General features: G+C 40.1%; 1 protein-coding gene across 3 annotated transcripts in view; it reads right to left on the bottom strand.

The window, feature by feature from the left end:
- Positions 1–14,370, bottom strand: part of acox1 (acyl-CoA oxidase 1, palmitoyl) — a 39,340-nt gene extending 24,970 nt beyond the window's left edge. For 2 of the 3 annotated variants that reach the window (XM_028818964.2, XM_028818965.2), the window contains exon 1: positions 14,163–14,370. In XM_028818964.2, coding sequence (XP_028674797.1) covers positions 14,163–14,271 — 109 coding nt within the window. In that variant the 5' untranslated portion in view covers positions 14,272–14,370. The remainder of the gene's footprint in view (positions 1–14,162) is intronic. The other variant, XM_028818967.2, reaches the window with a different exon arrangement.
- Positions 14,371–14,719: the final 349 nt, after the last annotated feature.

The following is a 14,719-nucleotide window of genomic DNA, read 5'->3' as shown; positions in this document are numbered from 1 at the left end:
GGTGGAAATCTTAATACACATCTAACATTTTTTGGGGGAATGAGGCAGAAATAGTGATTAGAAACTGCCCCAGATAATAAACTTAATTGGAATATTAATATTAAACACAAATACTCTAAACGCAATCATCATTTATTCCTCTTCCATAAACTCAGACTGTTTAAAAGGGACAAGGACCTCATGCTATCCTGCCAGTCATCACTTTCAGCTTTATTGCATGCTTTAGTGGTAAAACAAACCAACATTTTAAAAAGCTCCAGCAGATTACCAAACATGCAGCTAAAGTTATTGGGGCTGACGCAGATCAGTTTGGTAAGAGTGTGTCAGAGGGCAATGTTGAAAAAAAATTTAGAGTAACAAACAGCCACTATACAAACAATTTTACTTCAGTAAACCAGGGATAACAGTCACATTAAAGACCCACATAAACAACCCCAAAAATTTGTTTTGTTCCATCACTATACGTCTTTTTAATAAGGAATATCAGAGATAATTTGTCATCATCTAGCGCCAACCTCCAATATGCTAGGCAAAAAGAAGGGCATGTCTCCATTTCTGTCTGGCTTCCGTTGTTCTTGCCGCTATGCTGATATTTATAACTGTCTAAACTCTGATCTTATCTGTCCACCACCTTCTCGGTCTTCCACTACGTGCATCCCTGAACAATGCCTTTCTATAAACGCACTCTCTTCTTTGTCACATAACTAGAATGCTCTACTTTCAAGTTCTGTTTCTTAAGCAGCAGCATTCCTCTCTGTTGTACTTACTGTAAAACCAGGGGTCCTCAATCACGGTCCTGGAGGGCCGCAGTGACTGCAGGTTTTTGTTCCAACCCAACTGTTTAATTAGACACCAATCCTTGCCAATCTCAGACATTATTTCATTTTACGGCCTCTTGGTCTGCGATGTTAGGTTCTTAACCCTTTGCAGTCGTATTTAATTTTCAACGTCACGCTACATTAGTCGTAATTAATTATTGAAAAAACACCAATAATTACAGCAGTTATTTTTTTCAAGCACGTAGGAATAACACAGGCCACTTTTCTCGACCAGGCGACTGTGCAAATCGGTCAGAAACTTGCAGGGTCACCAGCGGTGGCCTGACGACCTATAGCACACTTTTTACTAAGGCCAGTTTTCTGGCCTAACGACCGCAAAGGGTTAAAATGCAGATCTGTATCTTTCTAACGATATCATCCAAATGTTTTGAAGCTTAAAACTGATAATTTTCAGTCTGTCACATTTTTTGCTTAAGTGTTTCATTAAGCTAAATAGTGAATGAGGAATCTATACAGGTGTAAATGGAAACAAGTTAGATGGAGAACTGCTGGCTGCTTTGTCATTTGCATCTTATTACTAACCGAGAATAAACCGGATATGGACGCAGGTACACGGCGATGGGACCATGAGACGTACTGCGCAGGCGCACGTCTCATAAACCGCAAGCGAAGTCTTATCCACCGCGAACGAAGGAGTCACGGCCCAAGAACGAAAGAGCTCAACTAACGTGAATGAGAAATGAAGCAACAACACGCCCATAGCTAACGACTAACGACACAACCACACAGAAAAGAGGATTCTGAACTGCACCCCAGAGTCAAACGTGAGAGGCTACGGAGGCCCCACAGGTCCACAAAGATAGTACGAAAGGCGAAGGCGTCACCACCATATTGTGAGTGGCACTACTGCGGAGTGAAGGCGCAGGCGTCACCACCATATTGTGAGTGGCACTACTGCGGAGTCAAGTTAGGAATAATGTGCTGCTTGGGATTGTACAAACCGCTGAACGCTTTACACCAAATTCAAACACAATACAGCTCAACGATACAAACACGAGCCCACCTGGATAAGATCAATGAACACAGGCGCCTACAACGCGCGTCTGAAACTGCAGAAGCAAAGCAGGCATGGGTTCAAAACGAAAGACCACAACTGACGGAGATACAAACACGAGACCGCCTGGATATAATCAATGAACGCAGGCGCCTACAGCGCGCGTCTGAAATGCCGCAAGCAATGCAGGCACATATCGCATACATTCATCAATGTATTTCGGGTTACGCCGACAATAATCTCTTTCAAATCTATTTCGGGTTACCCAAGACCAGGGGTTGGCAAGTGAAGCGAGCAGGGGGCAGAGCCCCCTAGTTGGTAATTAGAAGCCATTAAAAACAGGATAAGCAAATAATGGGCAGGTGGGACCTTAACAAGCCAAACCACTAAAATAAAGCCTCAAAATGCAACTTGCGCAATAAGTGCTTCATCGGAAATAATTAATCCTCATTAAGAAACTGGATTGGAACAAAAACCTGCAGCCACTGCGGCCCTCCAGGACTGTGATTGAGGACCCCTGTGTAAAACCCATCAATTTATTTTGTGTTCCATCCAAGAAACCCTCAACCACCTCGGACAGCACCAGGTCTTCATCCATCAGGTCAAGTATCCATCTATCCATCCATTATCCAACCTGCTATATCCTAACTGCAGTATTGCGGGGGTCTGCTGGAGCCAATCTCAGCCAACACAGGGCGCAAGGCAGGAAGCAGACCCCGGGCAGGGAGCCAGCCCACCGCAGATGATTATAAGTACAGTATTTAACTCACAAAATACCAATGACTAAATTTTGTATTAATCATGCTGCAGAGAACTATATGATCTTATACTTCTATATGATTTTATCTGCATTTAGGTAGGAAAGGAATTCTGTTTATGCACAGAATATGAGACTGATTTAATTCTTCTATGTGAAAGTGCTAACCTCTTGATATTAACAGAAGACCTTGTGATATTATAAATCAATGTGATTTTTCTTTAATCTTGTTTAATATTATAAGAAAACAAGTCATTTATGAATTAATAAATAAGGATTATTAATCTAATCAAACAAATATAATCTAGTGAAGATATTAAAATTATAAGAATGTAATCTCTTTATAAATAATGCAATGAACTTTAAGAAAACTGCTTAAAATGGGTTTGTGTGGGTACTGAGAAGGTTACAATCTCACAATCTCTTACCAAGAATAAAGAAATTGTTTTTATTAAAATTGGTTTTAGACTCCCGTTGTTGATTTCGACTTCAGTGCTCAGTTTCTATGATCACCATTTGTGCACAAAGATTAAAAAGGTAAAGAGAGGTAATAGAAGGCTGGCGTCCTTCAACATCTGTAATAAGATGCTGCAGATGTTCTATCAGACGGTTGTGGCGAGCGCCCTCTTCTACGTGGTGGTGAGCTGGGGAGGCAGCATTAAGAAGAAAGACACCTCACGCCTGGACAAACTGGTGAGGAAGGCAGGCTCTATTGCTGGCATGGAGCTGGACAGTTTGACATCTGTGGCAGAGCGACGGGCGCTGAGCAGGCTCCTATCAATTATGGAGAATCCACTGCATCCACTAAACAGGATCATCTCCAGACAGAGGAGCAGCTTCAGCGACAGACTGCTGTCACTGTCCTGCTCCACTGACAGACTGAGGAGATCGTTCCTCCACCACACTATGCGACTCTTCATTTCCACCCGGGGGGGTAAATGTTAACATTATACATAGTTATTGTCTGTTTTTACCTACATTATTATCAATCTTTAATTTAATATTTTTTTTTATCAGTATGCTGCTGCTGGAGAATGTGAATTTCCCCTTGGGATTAATAAAGTATATCTATCTATCTATCTATCTATACCCCAGCCTAATATCACACCTAATTCTGTTTCTCTCGCTAACAAACTGATCGCTGCATGCTGCCTTCAATATAGCTGAAAAAATGTTTTTCCTGCACATATTATTAAACTCAATCTGTAACATTACAACCCAGAGTGGATTACATGACACTGCATCTGTAGAAAACAGAAGTATAATGGAGTACTGAGTTTTCTTGCTTTCTCTGCAATTATTCTTATGTTTATTATTGTTCTTTGTCTGAATTGAAAACCTGCTAGCTCCACAGAAACTTCAACCTCCATTTATATCTTTAGGCTGCTCATAAATCACTGATAGGAGTATCTTGCTAGCATAAAAAAGTGAAATCAATCTATAACTGAAGCAGTCGGACAAATCACCTTTTTTCATAAGTGGTATAAATACCAATTGTGTCCAATCAATTGGATACTGCCCTGCTTCCCATACATTTAAGTCTGATGAAGAATGTGAATCATATGGTCTCCTCCATATTTCATATAACTCCACTGGTATGTTGTCATGCCCTGGTGCCTTCCCGCTATTTTAATTTTTTGGTCACTCATCTCATTGGTGGAGTTTCTGTTTCCACTTCCCCATCTGCATAATTTCAATCATCATCCATTTCGGCAGCACTGATGTTCCCCTGAGAGCTTGTATACATCTCCTCACTATCGGTTTTCTATCACTTCATCACTGCATCCTGCTCAGTCAGCAAAGTGCCATCTATATCTTTGATATTGGTAGTCACTTTCACCCTAGATTGTGTAAGTTTCTTCACCATTTTAAAAAATCCATTCATATTACCTTGTTGATCTTGCTTCTCAAGCTCATTGCATTGCATACTTATAAAATGTTTCTTGTCATCACAAACTGCTATTTGAACTTCTTAGTGCAGACTCTTATTTTTGTTTGTTGTTGACAAACTATTTTTTCTGCTTTACATTTGTTCAATGATGCTACTGTTGAATATATCCATACATTTTCATATTAGATTAGATATACTTTACTGATCCCTAAGGGGAAATGCAAAACTACTTACCACAGCAAAAGAAAAAATACAAAAATGTAAAATACATTCTACTTTGTGTCGACATCTGTGTAAGACAATAGAATTAAAGTATATAATAAACACATATTATGCAAAAATAACTACAGTGAATTGCAGCTTGCACTCTTCTAGCAGAAGTGAAGGACTGAACATTAGGAGAAAGCCTTGAAGTGCCTAATGGCCACAATGAGAAAATGGCCATCCTCCCGGAGGGCATAGGCAGAATCGTTCATGATGGCATCCAATTTTGACACTTTTCAACACCAGCTTCCACAGTGTCCAGAGTCTGTTATGTGATGGAGCTGACCTTACTGATAAGTTTGTTGAAGCATTTTGCATCACCTGAACTCAAGTTGCTTCCTCAGGAGACCACTAAATGGAATAGTACACCGACTGCAATGGACTAGCAAAACTTTTCCAGCAGCTTGCTGCACACATCCAAAGACCAGGGTCTCTGGGGGAAGTACAGTCTACTCTGGTCCTTCTTGCATACAGAGATGTTGTGTTCTCAGTTTAGTCTATACTGCTGTTCATATGGACCCTCAAGTGCTTGTAGCTCTGCGCCACCTCCACTTCCTCCCCCTGGATGGTGACTGGTCTCTGAGACTCCTTGACACACTAGAAATCCATAACTCTTTAGTCTTAAGGTTAATGTTGACATATAAATGTAAAATGCTCACAATTGAAAGAGGTGTTCCCCTTGTTAAGTGCTCGCGTGATTATGGTGCATGGTGGTGCACAAAAAAAAAAAAAAAATCTTTTTTGTTTTTGTAATAAAAGGAGACTGCGTGACCGGTGTACTTTGACCCTGGTCAAGAAGCTTAATAGAGTGTTGTTATTCTTCCAACCGTCTGTATATTACCCAAGCGTACGCTGTTAATAATTTTCTTGCCATCACATGGACATTTAGTCTACATGTCAACAGGTTATGGGCCCAGGACACACGTGAGTTAATTGGCAAGAAATTTCGAGTAAGACAGCATGGCGGGTACTGCAGACGCACAGGCTACTGGAATTAAAAAGAAAGAACAGGGTAACCGATGGAGTAGGTTAGTGTTCGATGGAGAAGAGAAGAACTATGAACTGTGGGAAACAAAATTTTTGGGCCATCTGCTGTTACAAGGGTTAAAAGAAACGATACTGCACGAGCCAAGTGAAGATGGAGAGAGAGAGGAAGACGCCGAAAGAAACGGTGAGGCATATGCTGAATTAATAGTTTTTAGACAATAAGAGCCAATCCCTTATTATGCGAGACGCTGTAGATGATGGTAGAAAAGCACTAAAAATCTTAAGCGACTATTACGCTAGTAAGGGCAAGCCATTAATAATTAGTTTGTACACCGAGTTGACATCATTACAGAAGGCACATGGAGAAAGCGTAACCGATTACAGTGGAACCTCAGTTCACAACAATAATTCGTTCCAAAACTCTGGTCGTTAACCGATTTGGTCGTGAACTGAAGCAATTTCCCCCATAGGATTGTATGTAAATACAATTAATCCGTTCCAGACCGTACGAACTGTATGTAAATATATATATATTTTTTTTTAAGTTTTTAAGCACAAATATAGTTAAATAAAACATAGAATGCACAGTGTAATAGTAAACTAAATGTAAAAACATTGAATAACACTGAGAAAACCTTGAACAACAGAGAAAACTAACACTGCAATAGTTTGCGCTACAGCGTTACCAACCACTCGCTAAAAACACTTAATGAGTTTTAAGCACAGGGAAAAAAATGAACATTTGAAAAAATCCGTAATTTAATAAACCACCAAGAAAAGTAACATTGCAACAATGCACGCTACGAACTGATCGCTGTAAACAGAAGTGAAAACAAAATCAAGCCCAGTGCATTCTTTAACTGCCTTCTCTACCTTATGAGTCCAGCTCTCTCTCTCCAGCTGCCTGTGTGTGTGTGTGTGTGTGTGTGTGTCGCGCACTCTTGCTCTCTCGCTCTCTCTCTCTTGCTCGCTGCACAGGAAATGCACAGGGAGAAACTGGACATGTACAAACCGAAAGGGAAACTGGCTTGTTCGTATACCGAGTGTGTGGTCGTGAACAGAGGCAAAAGTTTGGCGAACTTTTTGGTCGTAAACTGATTTGTACGTGTACCGAGACGTTCGTGAACCAAGGTTCCACTGTATATATTACGTGCAGAGAACGGCATTACAGCGCTAAGAAGTACGGGGGAAACATTAAGTGACAGTCTCCTGATAGCAATGATTTTGAAGGGCCTTCCAGAAACATTTAAGCTGTTTATTGTGTATGTGACGCATAGCGATGAGACTATGACCTTTGCAGACTTTAAAGTAAAATTGAGAAGTTACGAAGACACAGAGAAATAGTGTTTGTGCATTAGATTATCACGTGGTGAGAGTACAGATAAAAGAAAGGCCCAGCAGCACATCAGCGCAAAACTGGGCGGATATTATATGCTATAGTTGTGGTCAGAAAGGACATATAGCCAAAGCATGTCTGAAAAAGCGTTCTGGACAGACCCAGTGTTGCAGCTATTGCAAAAGTAAGACGCACAGAAATGCAACATGCCGAAGGAAACGGCAGGACAATGACAATGCAAAGCAGATGGCTGAGGAGGACACCAAATACACTTATGCTTTCAAGACAAGTGAAAACCTGAGCCAGCCTAGGCTGAAGCTAAAAGGCTTGATGGTCAACACAAGAGCAACATCCCATATCATTACAGACATCAAAAGGTTTAAGACATTTGATGACAAGTTCCAGCCAGGAAGGCACACCATGGAGCTGGCTGATGGAACCAAAACCAAAGGAATCGCACAACGGAGAGGAGATGCGGAAGTGGAGCTGATTGACAGCAGAGGATGACAGTGCACAGCGACACTCAGAGAAGCGCTGTACATTCCCTCGTACGCAGAGGACATCTTCTCAGTGAAAGCAGCGCCAGCCAGCAAAGCCAGAGTGATCTTCCAGCAAGACAGAGATTTAATTCAGCTCAAAGACAGTAATTCATTTGACATCAAAGAGTATAACAGACTGTACTTCTTAAACACGGTATGTGATATAAACAATGACAGTTGTAAAAGTTGTCAGGATGTGCAGACATGGCATGAAATTCTTGGCCATTATAATTATGATGACATATTGAAGTTACAACATGTTGTTGACGGGTTATAAATCAAGGGTAAAGGTGGTAAGACCAGTCTTACCTGTGAAGTTTGCATTCAGGGAAAATTTACCCAGAGTAGAAACAGATGTCCTGACAAAAGAGCCAAAGAAGTACAGTACTTGAATTAGTTCATACAGATTTAGCAGGTCCAATTGACCCAGTATCAAAGAGGGGATATAAATATGTGATGGTATTCACAGATGACTTTTCCAATGTAATCTATACTAATAAAAGGCAAAGCCCTCACTGACTGACTGACTGACTGACTGACTGACTCACTCACTCACTAATTCTCCAACTTCCCGTGTAGGTGGAAGGCTGAAATTTGGCAGGCTCATTCCTTACAGCTTACTTACAAAAGTTAGGCAGGTTTCATTTCGAAATTCAAAGCGTAACGGTCATAACTGGAACCTCTTTTTTGTCCATATACAGTAATGGACTGCAGCTCCCTGGCCGTGGGAGGCGGGGTTGCGGGGGTTGCATATCGCGTCATCACGCCTACCACGTAATCACGTGAACGGACTGTGAAGGAGAAAGGACGGCCTTATATGGCGTTAGTTTATAAAACAGCAGACAGGCTGTGTAAAGGAAGCCTCACAAAAAAAACAGATCCTTAACAAATTGTTATTGCTATATTTTCCCTCAATTTAAAAAGGTTTTCTTTTCTTCTTAATTAAAATTTAAAAGCAATACTTCACCGCTGCGAAGCCCCTCTAGCGCTGACGTCCGAGGTTCGATTACCATAAGCGAGTGCAGTGAGTGTATACGCCTGATGAGCCAAGAATAAGGGGGAAACACGTGTCACGTACTCTTTGCATTATTTGACAGTAAACTATTTTCAACCATTCTATGATCTGCTTCTTACAACTGAAGGCACCGTGGCTGATGTTAGCTGACTTGCTGGCCAACCATAAGCGTTACCTGGTAGGTAACCACCCACTCACTTCACTCCCTTACGGAAATCGAACCTCGGACGTCAGCGCTAGAGGCGAAGCCCCTAAAATTGCGCCACAGCGTGTGGTTCGTTTATTTGACAGCATGTAGATCGGGGTAATTACATTCACGGCATTCGTAGTCTGTGTCACAATCTGATTGTATGGGTGGTTACCTACCAGGTAGCGCTTATGGTTAGCGATCAAGTCAGCTCGAAGTGATGGCAGCTTCACAAAAAAACAGATCCTTAACAAATTGTTATTGGTATATTTTCCCTCAATTTAAAAAGGTTTTCTTTTCTTCTTAATAAAAATTTAAAAGCAGTACTTCACCGGTGCGAAGCGCGGGGATTTGAGCGACTGACGCATACAGACATATTCATGAGTGCAGGTACTTCGGAAAGAAAGCACCGTGTAAATCTAAAGTTTAAATTAAGTTCATAGACCTACAAAAGGTTGCCATTGATTTGAGGCAAGATTGCTTTTCTCCTGTACAACTATATGTTGCATTCTTAACAGTAAGCTTGAACGGCTTGGTCATATTACAACCGGAGTGCTGAACTGACAACGCGGTATACAAACAGAACTATAACAATCTTTAAAAAAAAAAAAAAAAAAAGCGAAGAACCCTTGGATTTAATAAAAAGGCTCCTTCCTTGGCGAAGCAAGGAAAAAGGAAGATCTTATATGGCGTTCGTTTATAAAACAGCAGAAAAGCTGTGTTAAGGCTGCTTCACAAAAAAACAGATCCTTAACAAATTGTTATTGGTATATTTTCCCTCAGTTTAAAAAGGTTTTCTTCTTAATAAAAATTGTCTCTGTATGTGTGTATATATATATATATATATATATATATATATATATATATATATACACTAGCAAAATACCTGCGCTTCGCAGCAGCGAAGTACTGCTTTAAAATTTTAAATAATAAACTCTGGGAAATTATACCAATAATTATTTGTTAAGGATCTCTTTGTATACCATGTTGTCAGTTCGCCCCTCCGGTTGTAATATGACCAAGTTGTGCGCGGAGCTTACTCTTGAGCATGCAATGTATAGATGGCCATGTGAAAAGCAAATCAAGAACAGCAAGATGCACCAGCTGCGGAGCTCAGCTCGGAGCGAAATGAAGTGAATGAAATGAGGTGAATGGGAGGGGAGATGATCACGTGACTCCAACGCCCACCTTAACTCTCCATCCCTCCACAAACACAGTCTCTCGGATCCCAACTCTCCTTTATATATATAGATAAATGTGTGTATGTATGTATGTATGTGTGTGTATATATATATATATATATATATATATATATATATATATATGTATGTGTATGAATGTATGTGTATATGTATTTATGTATGTGTGTGTGTATGTATGTGTGTATATGTATGTGTATATATATGTTGATATATGTATATATATGTGGATGTGTATATGTATATATATAAGTATATATGTATATATATATGTATATGTAGATATGTGTATATGTAGATATATATGTATATGTAGATATGTATATATATGTATATATATATATGTATATATATATATATATATATATATATATGTATATATATATATGTATATATATATATATATATATATATGTTTACATAACCTCTTTAACACACTACTTCTCCGCTGCGAAGTGCGGGTATTTTGCTAGTATTTATCTATTTTTTAAAGGATAAAAGTGGTACCGTGGTAGCTTTGGAGAAGTTTATTGCCGACAGTGCCCCTTATGGGAAAATCAAATGTGTGCGGTCAGATAATGGTACAGAATTTATGTCTGAAAGCTTTAAATCACTGCTGACCAAAAATGTATCAGGCATGAAACCTCTGCACCTTACCAGAATGGTACTTCTGAACGACAGTGGAGAACACTATGTGACATGGCCAGGTGCGTGCTCATTGAGAGTAACCTCCCCAAAGAGCTATGGACATATGCAGCACAAACAGCAGCAATAATCAGGAACAGGTGCTACTGCAATCGCACCAAACAGACACCATAGTTTCTGTTGACTGGGAAAAGGCCTAATGTTTCTGGGATGCATAAGTTTGGGTCAATATGTTATGCATACAAACAAGACAAAAAGAAGTTAGACAGTAGGTGTGAGAAAGGTATTTTCGTTGGCTATGACAAATATAGCCCAGCCTACATAGTCTACTATCCAGATACTGGCAGGGTCCTAAAGCACAGACCAGTGAAATTTATTGAGAAGGGTATGATAGAGCAGAGCACACAAACTGACCGGGAACAGATTGATGACAGTGATGATTATGACCTGAGAAGGGGTAATGCTAGGCAGATTAGCAGAATTATTGGTAGTTCTGACATTACTGATGAAGAGCCAGTACAGGTTCATGGAAATCAAACTGGAGCAGATAACCAAGACAATTCACAAACCAATTCAGGTACACGCTATCCCAGCAGAGAACACAGGAAGCCAGCGTACTTGGAGGATTATGTATTTGATATAGATAACAATGACCAAACAACAGTTAATATTGATTATTGTTACAATATTATAAGTAAGGTGCCACAAACATTTACAGAAGCCGTAAATTCCAAATCAATCCAGTGAGTGGAAGAATGCAATGAAGGAAGAAATGAACTCATTGAAAGAAAATAAGACTTTCACGTTAACCACCTTACCAGAGGGTAACAATGCAGTGGGGGGGTCGATGGGTGTATGCCATTAAGAACAATCCTGATGGTTCTGAGACATACAAAGCAAGGTATGTAGCTAAAGGGTACAATCAGGTGGCAGGAGTAGATTATAAAGAGACTTTTTCTCCAACTGCAAATATGACAAGCATAAGAGTTTTGATCTAAATAGTTGCACAGAATGGTATGTTGCTACATCAGATGGATGTAGACTGTGAAGTGTATATGGAACAGCCAGAAGGATTTGAGGTTGATTCTGAGAAAGGACAAAAATTTGTATGCAAATTAGAGAAATCATTGTATGGGTTAAAACAGTCAGGCAGGAATTGGTATAAAATGTTACACGATCACTTGTGTAAAAATGGATTCATACAAAATCCGGCTGACCATTGTGTGTATACCAAAGTTGACGATTTGATACTAGCTGCAATACTAGGGTGTTGTACCGTGTTAGCCATTATGAATGTAGAGAAAAGCCAAGCAAAATGACACCTTTTATTGGCTAACTAAAAAGATTACAATATGCAAGCTTTCGAGGCAACTCAGGCCCCTTCTTCAGGCAAGATGTAATCAGACTTGTAATTGATTACATCTTGCCTGAAGAAGGGGCCTGAGTTGCCTCGAAAGCTTGCATATTGTAATCTTTTTAGTTAGCCAATAAAAGGTGTCATTTTGCTTGGCTTTTCTCTACATACTAGCTGCAAGTAATGAAGAGGTAATGAAAAATGTAAAAGAAATGCTAACAGAGAAGTTTAGAATGAAAGACCTGGAAAAACTGAAACATTTCTTAGGAATAAACTTTGAGCAAGGAGGTGATTTTGTAAAAATTGACCAAGAGGGGTATATTAAGAAAATTTTGGAAAGGTTTGACTTGACAGAATGTAAAACAAGATCAACACCATGTGAGCAGAAGCTGGATTATAAGAAGTCAGTTGATCCCAAAAGGTTTAGAGAACTAGTTGGCAGTTTGATCTATTTAATGACATGTACTAGACCAGACTTAAGTTTTGTCATCAGTAGGCTATCACAGTACTTGTCCAAACCAAGTACCTAAAAGTGGGTGACAGCAAAACATGTGTTACGATATTTGAAAGGAATTGCTGACTGTGCTATATGTTATAAAAAATGTGAAGATCACTTAAAATTACAAGCCTATAGTGATGCAGATTGGGCAACTGATGCAGATGATAGACGCAGCATGACTGGATACTGTTTCAGTCTAAATAAAATGGGGGCTTTAATTTCATGGAAAACAAAGGAGCAGTCCACAGTGGCATTATCTACATGTGAAGCTGAGTATATGGCACTTACTGCCACAGTACAGGAGGGTATGTATCTCATGCAGCTCTTAAAGGGTATAGATGGTGAAATTCAGCATGAACCAGTAGAAATTTATAAGGATAACCAGGGTGCAAATGCCCTAGCAAAGAACCCAGTAAGCAGACAGAGGTGTAAACATGTGGACATTAGGTACCACTTTGTCAGAGCAATGTTAAAGGATGGAAAAATGACTCTGAAGTACTGTCCAACAGAAGAAATGGTTGCTGATATTATGACAAAACCTGTAACAAGGATGAAATTGGAAATGTTCAAAGGATTTGTATTCGGTATGTAAATTAAGAAATCTACTTTGTTTTTATGGAAGGCTGTTGTCAAAAATGCATAGCAATGTGAGAGCACGTGGGGGTGTCGACATATAAATGTAAAATGCTCTCAGTTGAAAGAGGTGTTCCCCTTGTTATGGTGTACATGTGCATGCAAAAAAAAAAAAAAAAAGATTTTAGCATGCAAAAAAAAAAAAAAAAAGATTTTATTTTGGTTTTGTAATAAAAGGAGACTGCGTGACCGGTGTACTTTGACCCTGGTCAAGAACCTTAAGAGAGTGTTGATAGTCTTCCGACGTCTGTATATTATCCAAGCGTACGCTGTTAATAATTTTCTTGCCATCGCAAAGACATTTAGTCTACATGTCAACAGTTAACCTGCAGGCTGTCCACCTTGCACCACAAAACAAAGTACTCCAACTCGTCTCCATTATTAATACAACCTATGATGGAAGAGCTGTCTGAAAACTTCTGTAGATGGCACGAACTGGTATTATACTGTAAATCCGTTGCATCTTGTATATGTATCTATCATACAACCATTTTAGGTAAAAACGTACTAGAAGAAGTTAGCAAAGAAACAATGTAAATATTTTAGAATTTGCAAAGGTTTTAACCTGTCTCCTCTCTATTATTTGTATTAAACCGTTATTCAATCCTAATGATAAGGCAAAATTCATGCTTTCTTGTGAAAATATGACTAAACAGAAACATTGAACCTTGAAGCCAGTTCCTCACACTGATGTTTCAGTCCCCCATTTGCTTGTTCCTTTACACACTAATGCCACCTGCCCGCAGTGGTCGATGCTGCTATAATTGACAGATCCACCTGACAAGGATTCTCGTACCTGCCGTAGTACAGATAGGTGCTCCAAAACAATCCTACATACGGCAACACGAGCGTGAATCTGACCAACACTATTCATACTACATTATTTAGGCAGCTCACTCAACCCCTAATCGAACAAAACCCGGGATTTGCTTTACTTTCCCGTCAGCCATTGAAAAACCTTCACTTCACTGCACTGCACTGCCCAGGCCGAAGTGGGCACAAACCCCCTACGTCAAACCTTACCGATCTCTCTCCGCCGCCGAGTCCGCTCGGAGCCTCCGTCCAAGATGTGGGTCAGGAGTTCGGTGTTGAAGGTTGCAGCCTCACGCTCTTTCCGTAGGTCCGGATTCATTGTCGCTTTTTGAAGAAGGTAAGACAGTGCACCCCGTCCGGACTCGGCGGTTCTCAGCAATACCAGGAAAGGCGGCGCTTCACATTGACACGAAATAATAAACCTTCAGAGGGGCGGGCAGTAAGAACGAGCATTCGTTTTGTGGGTGGTGTTTCACGTTGATGGACAAGCCGCGGACTATTCGCGCTCGAGCACATCTTATGATTGGCAGGTGAGGTCATGCCAGTCATGGCGATACAAGATAACTGGAGTGATTCGAGAGAAGTGCACTTTGCTCAAAGATGATGGGTGTTTATAGTGAGGACAAATTCCGCCACGACTGTTTTATCAGTTACATCCCCGTTTCTGAATCGTTCAAAAAATGTACAACATTTGCGACGTGATACTCATCGTGTTGTGCATCCCACTGGAGTTCCTGAGAATCTACACGTAGCAAATAGCGCCTTAC

This window comes from Erpetoichthys calabaricus, chromosome 14 (genome assembly GCF_900747795.2).
Source record: "Erpetoichthys calabaricus chromosome 14, fErpCal1.3, whole genome shotgun sequence".
NCBI classification, from domain to species: Eukaryota; Metazoa; Chordata; class Cladistia; order Polypteriformes; family Polypteridae; genus Erpetoichthys; species Erpetoichthys calabaricus.
Note: the sequence above shows the minus strand (reverse complement) of the source record. Positions and strands in the feature narration are given on the sequence as shown.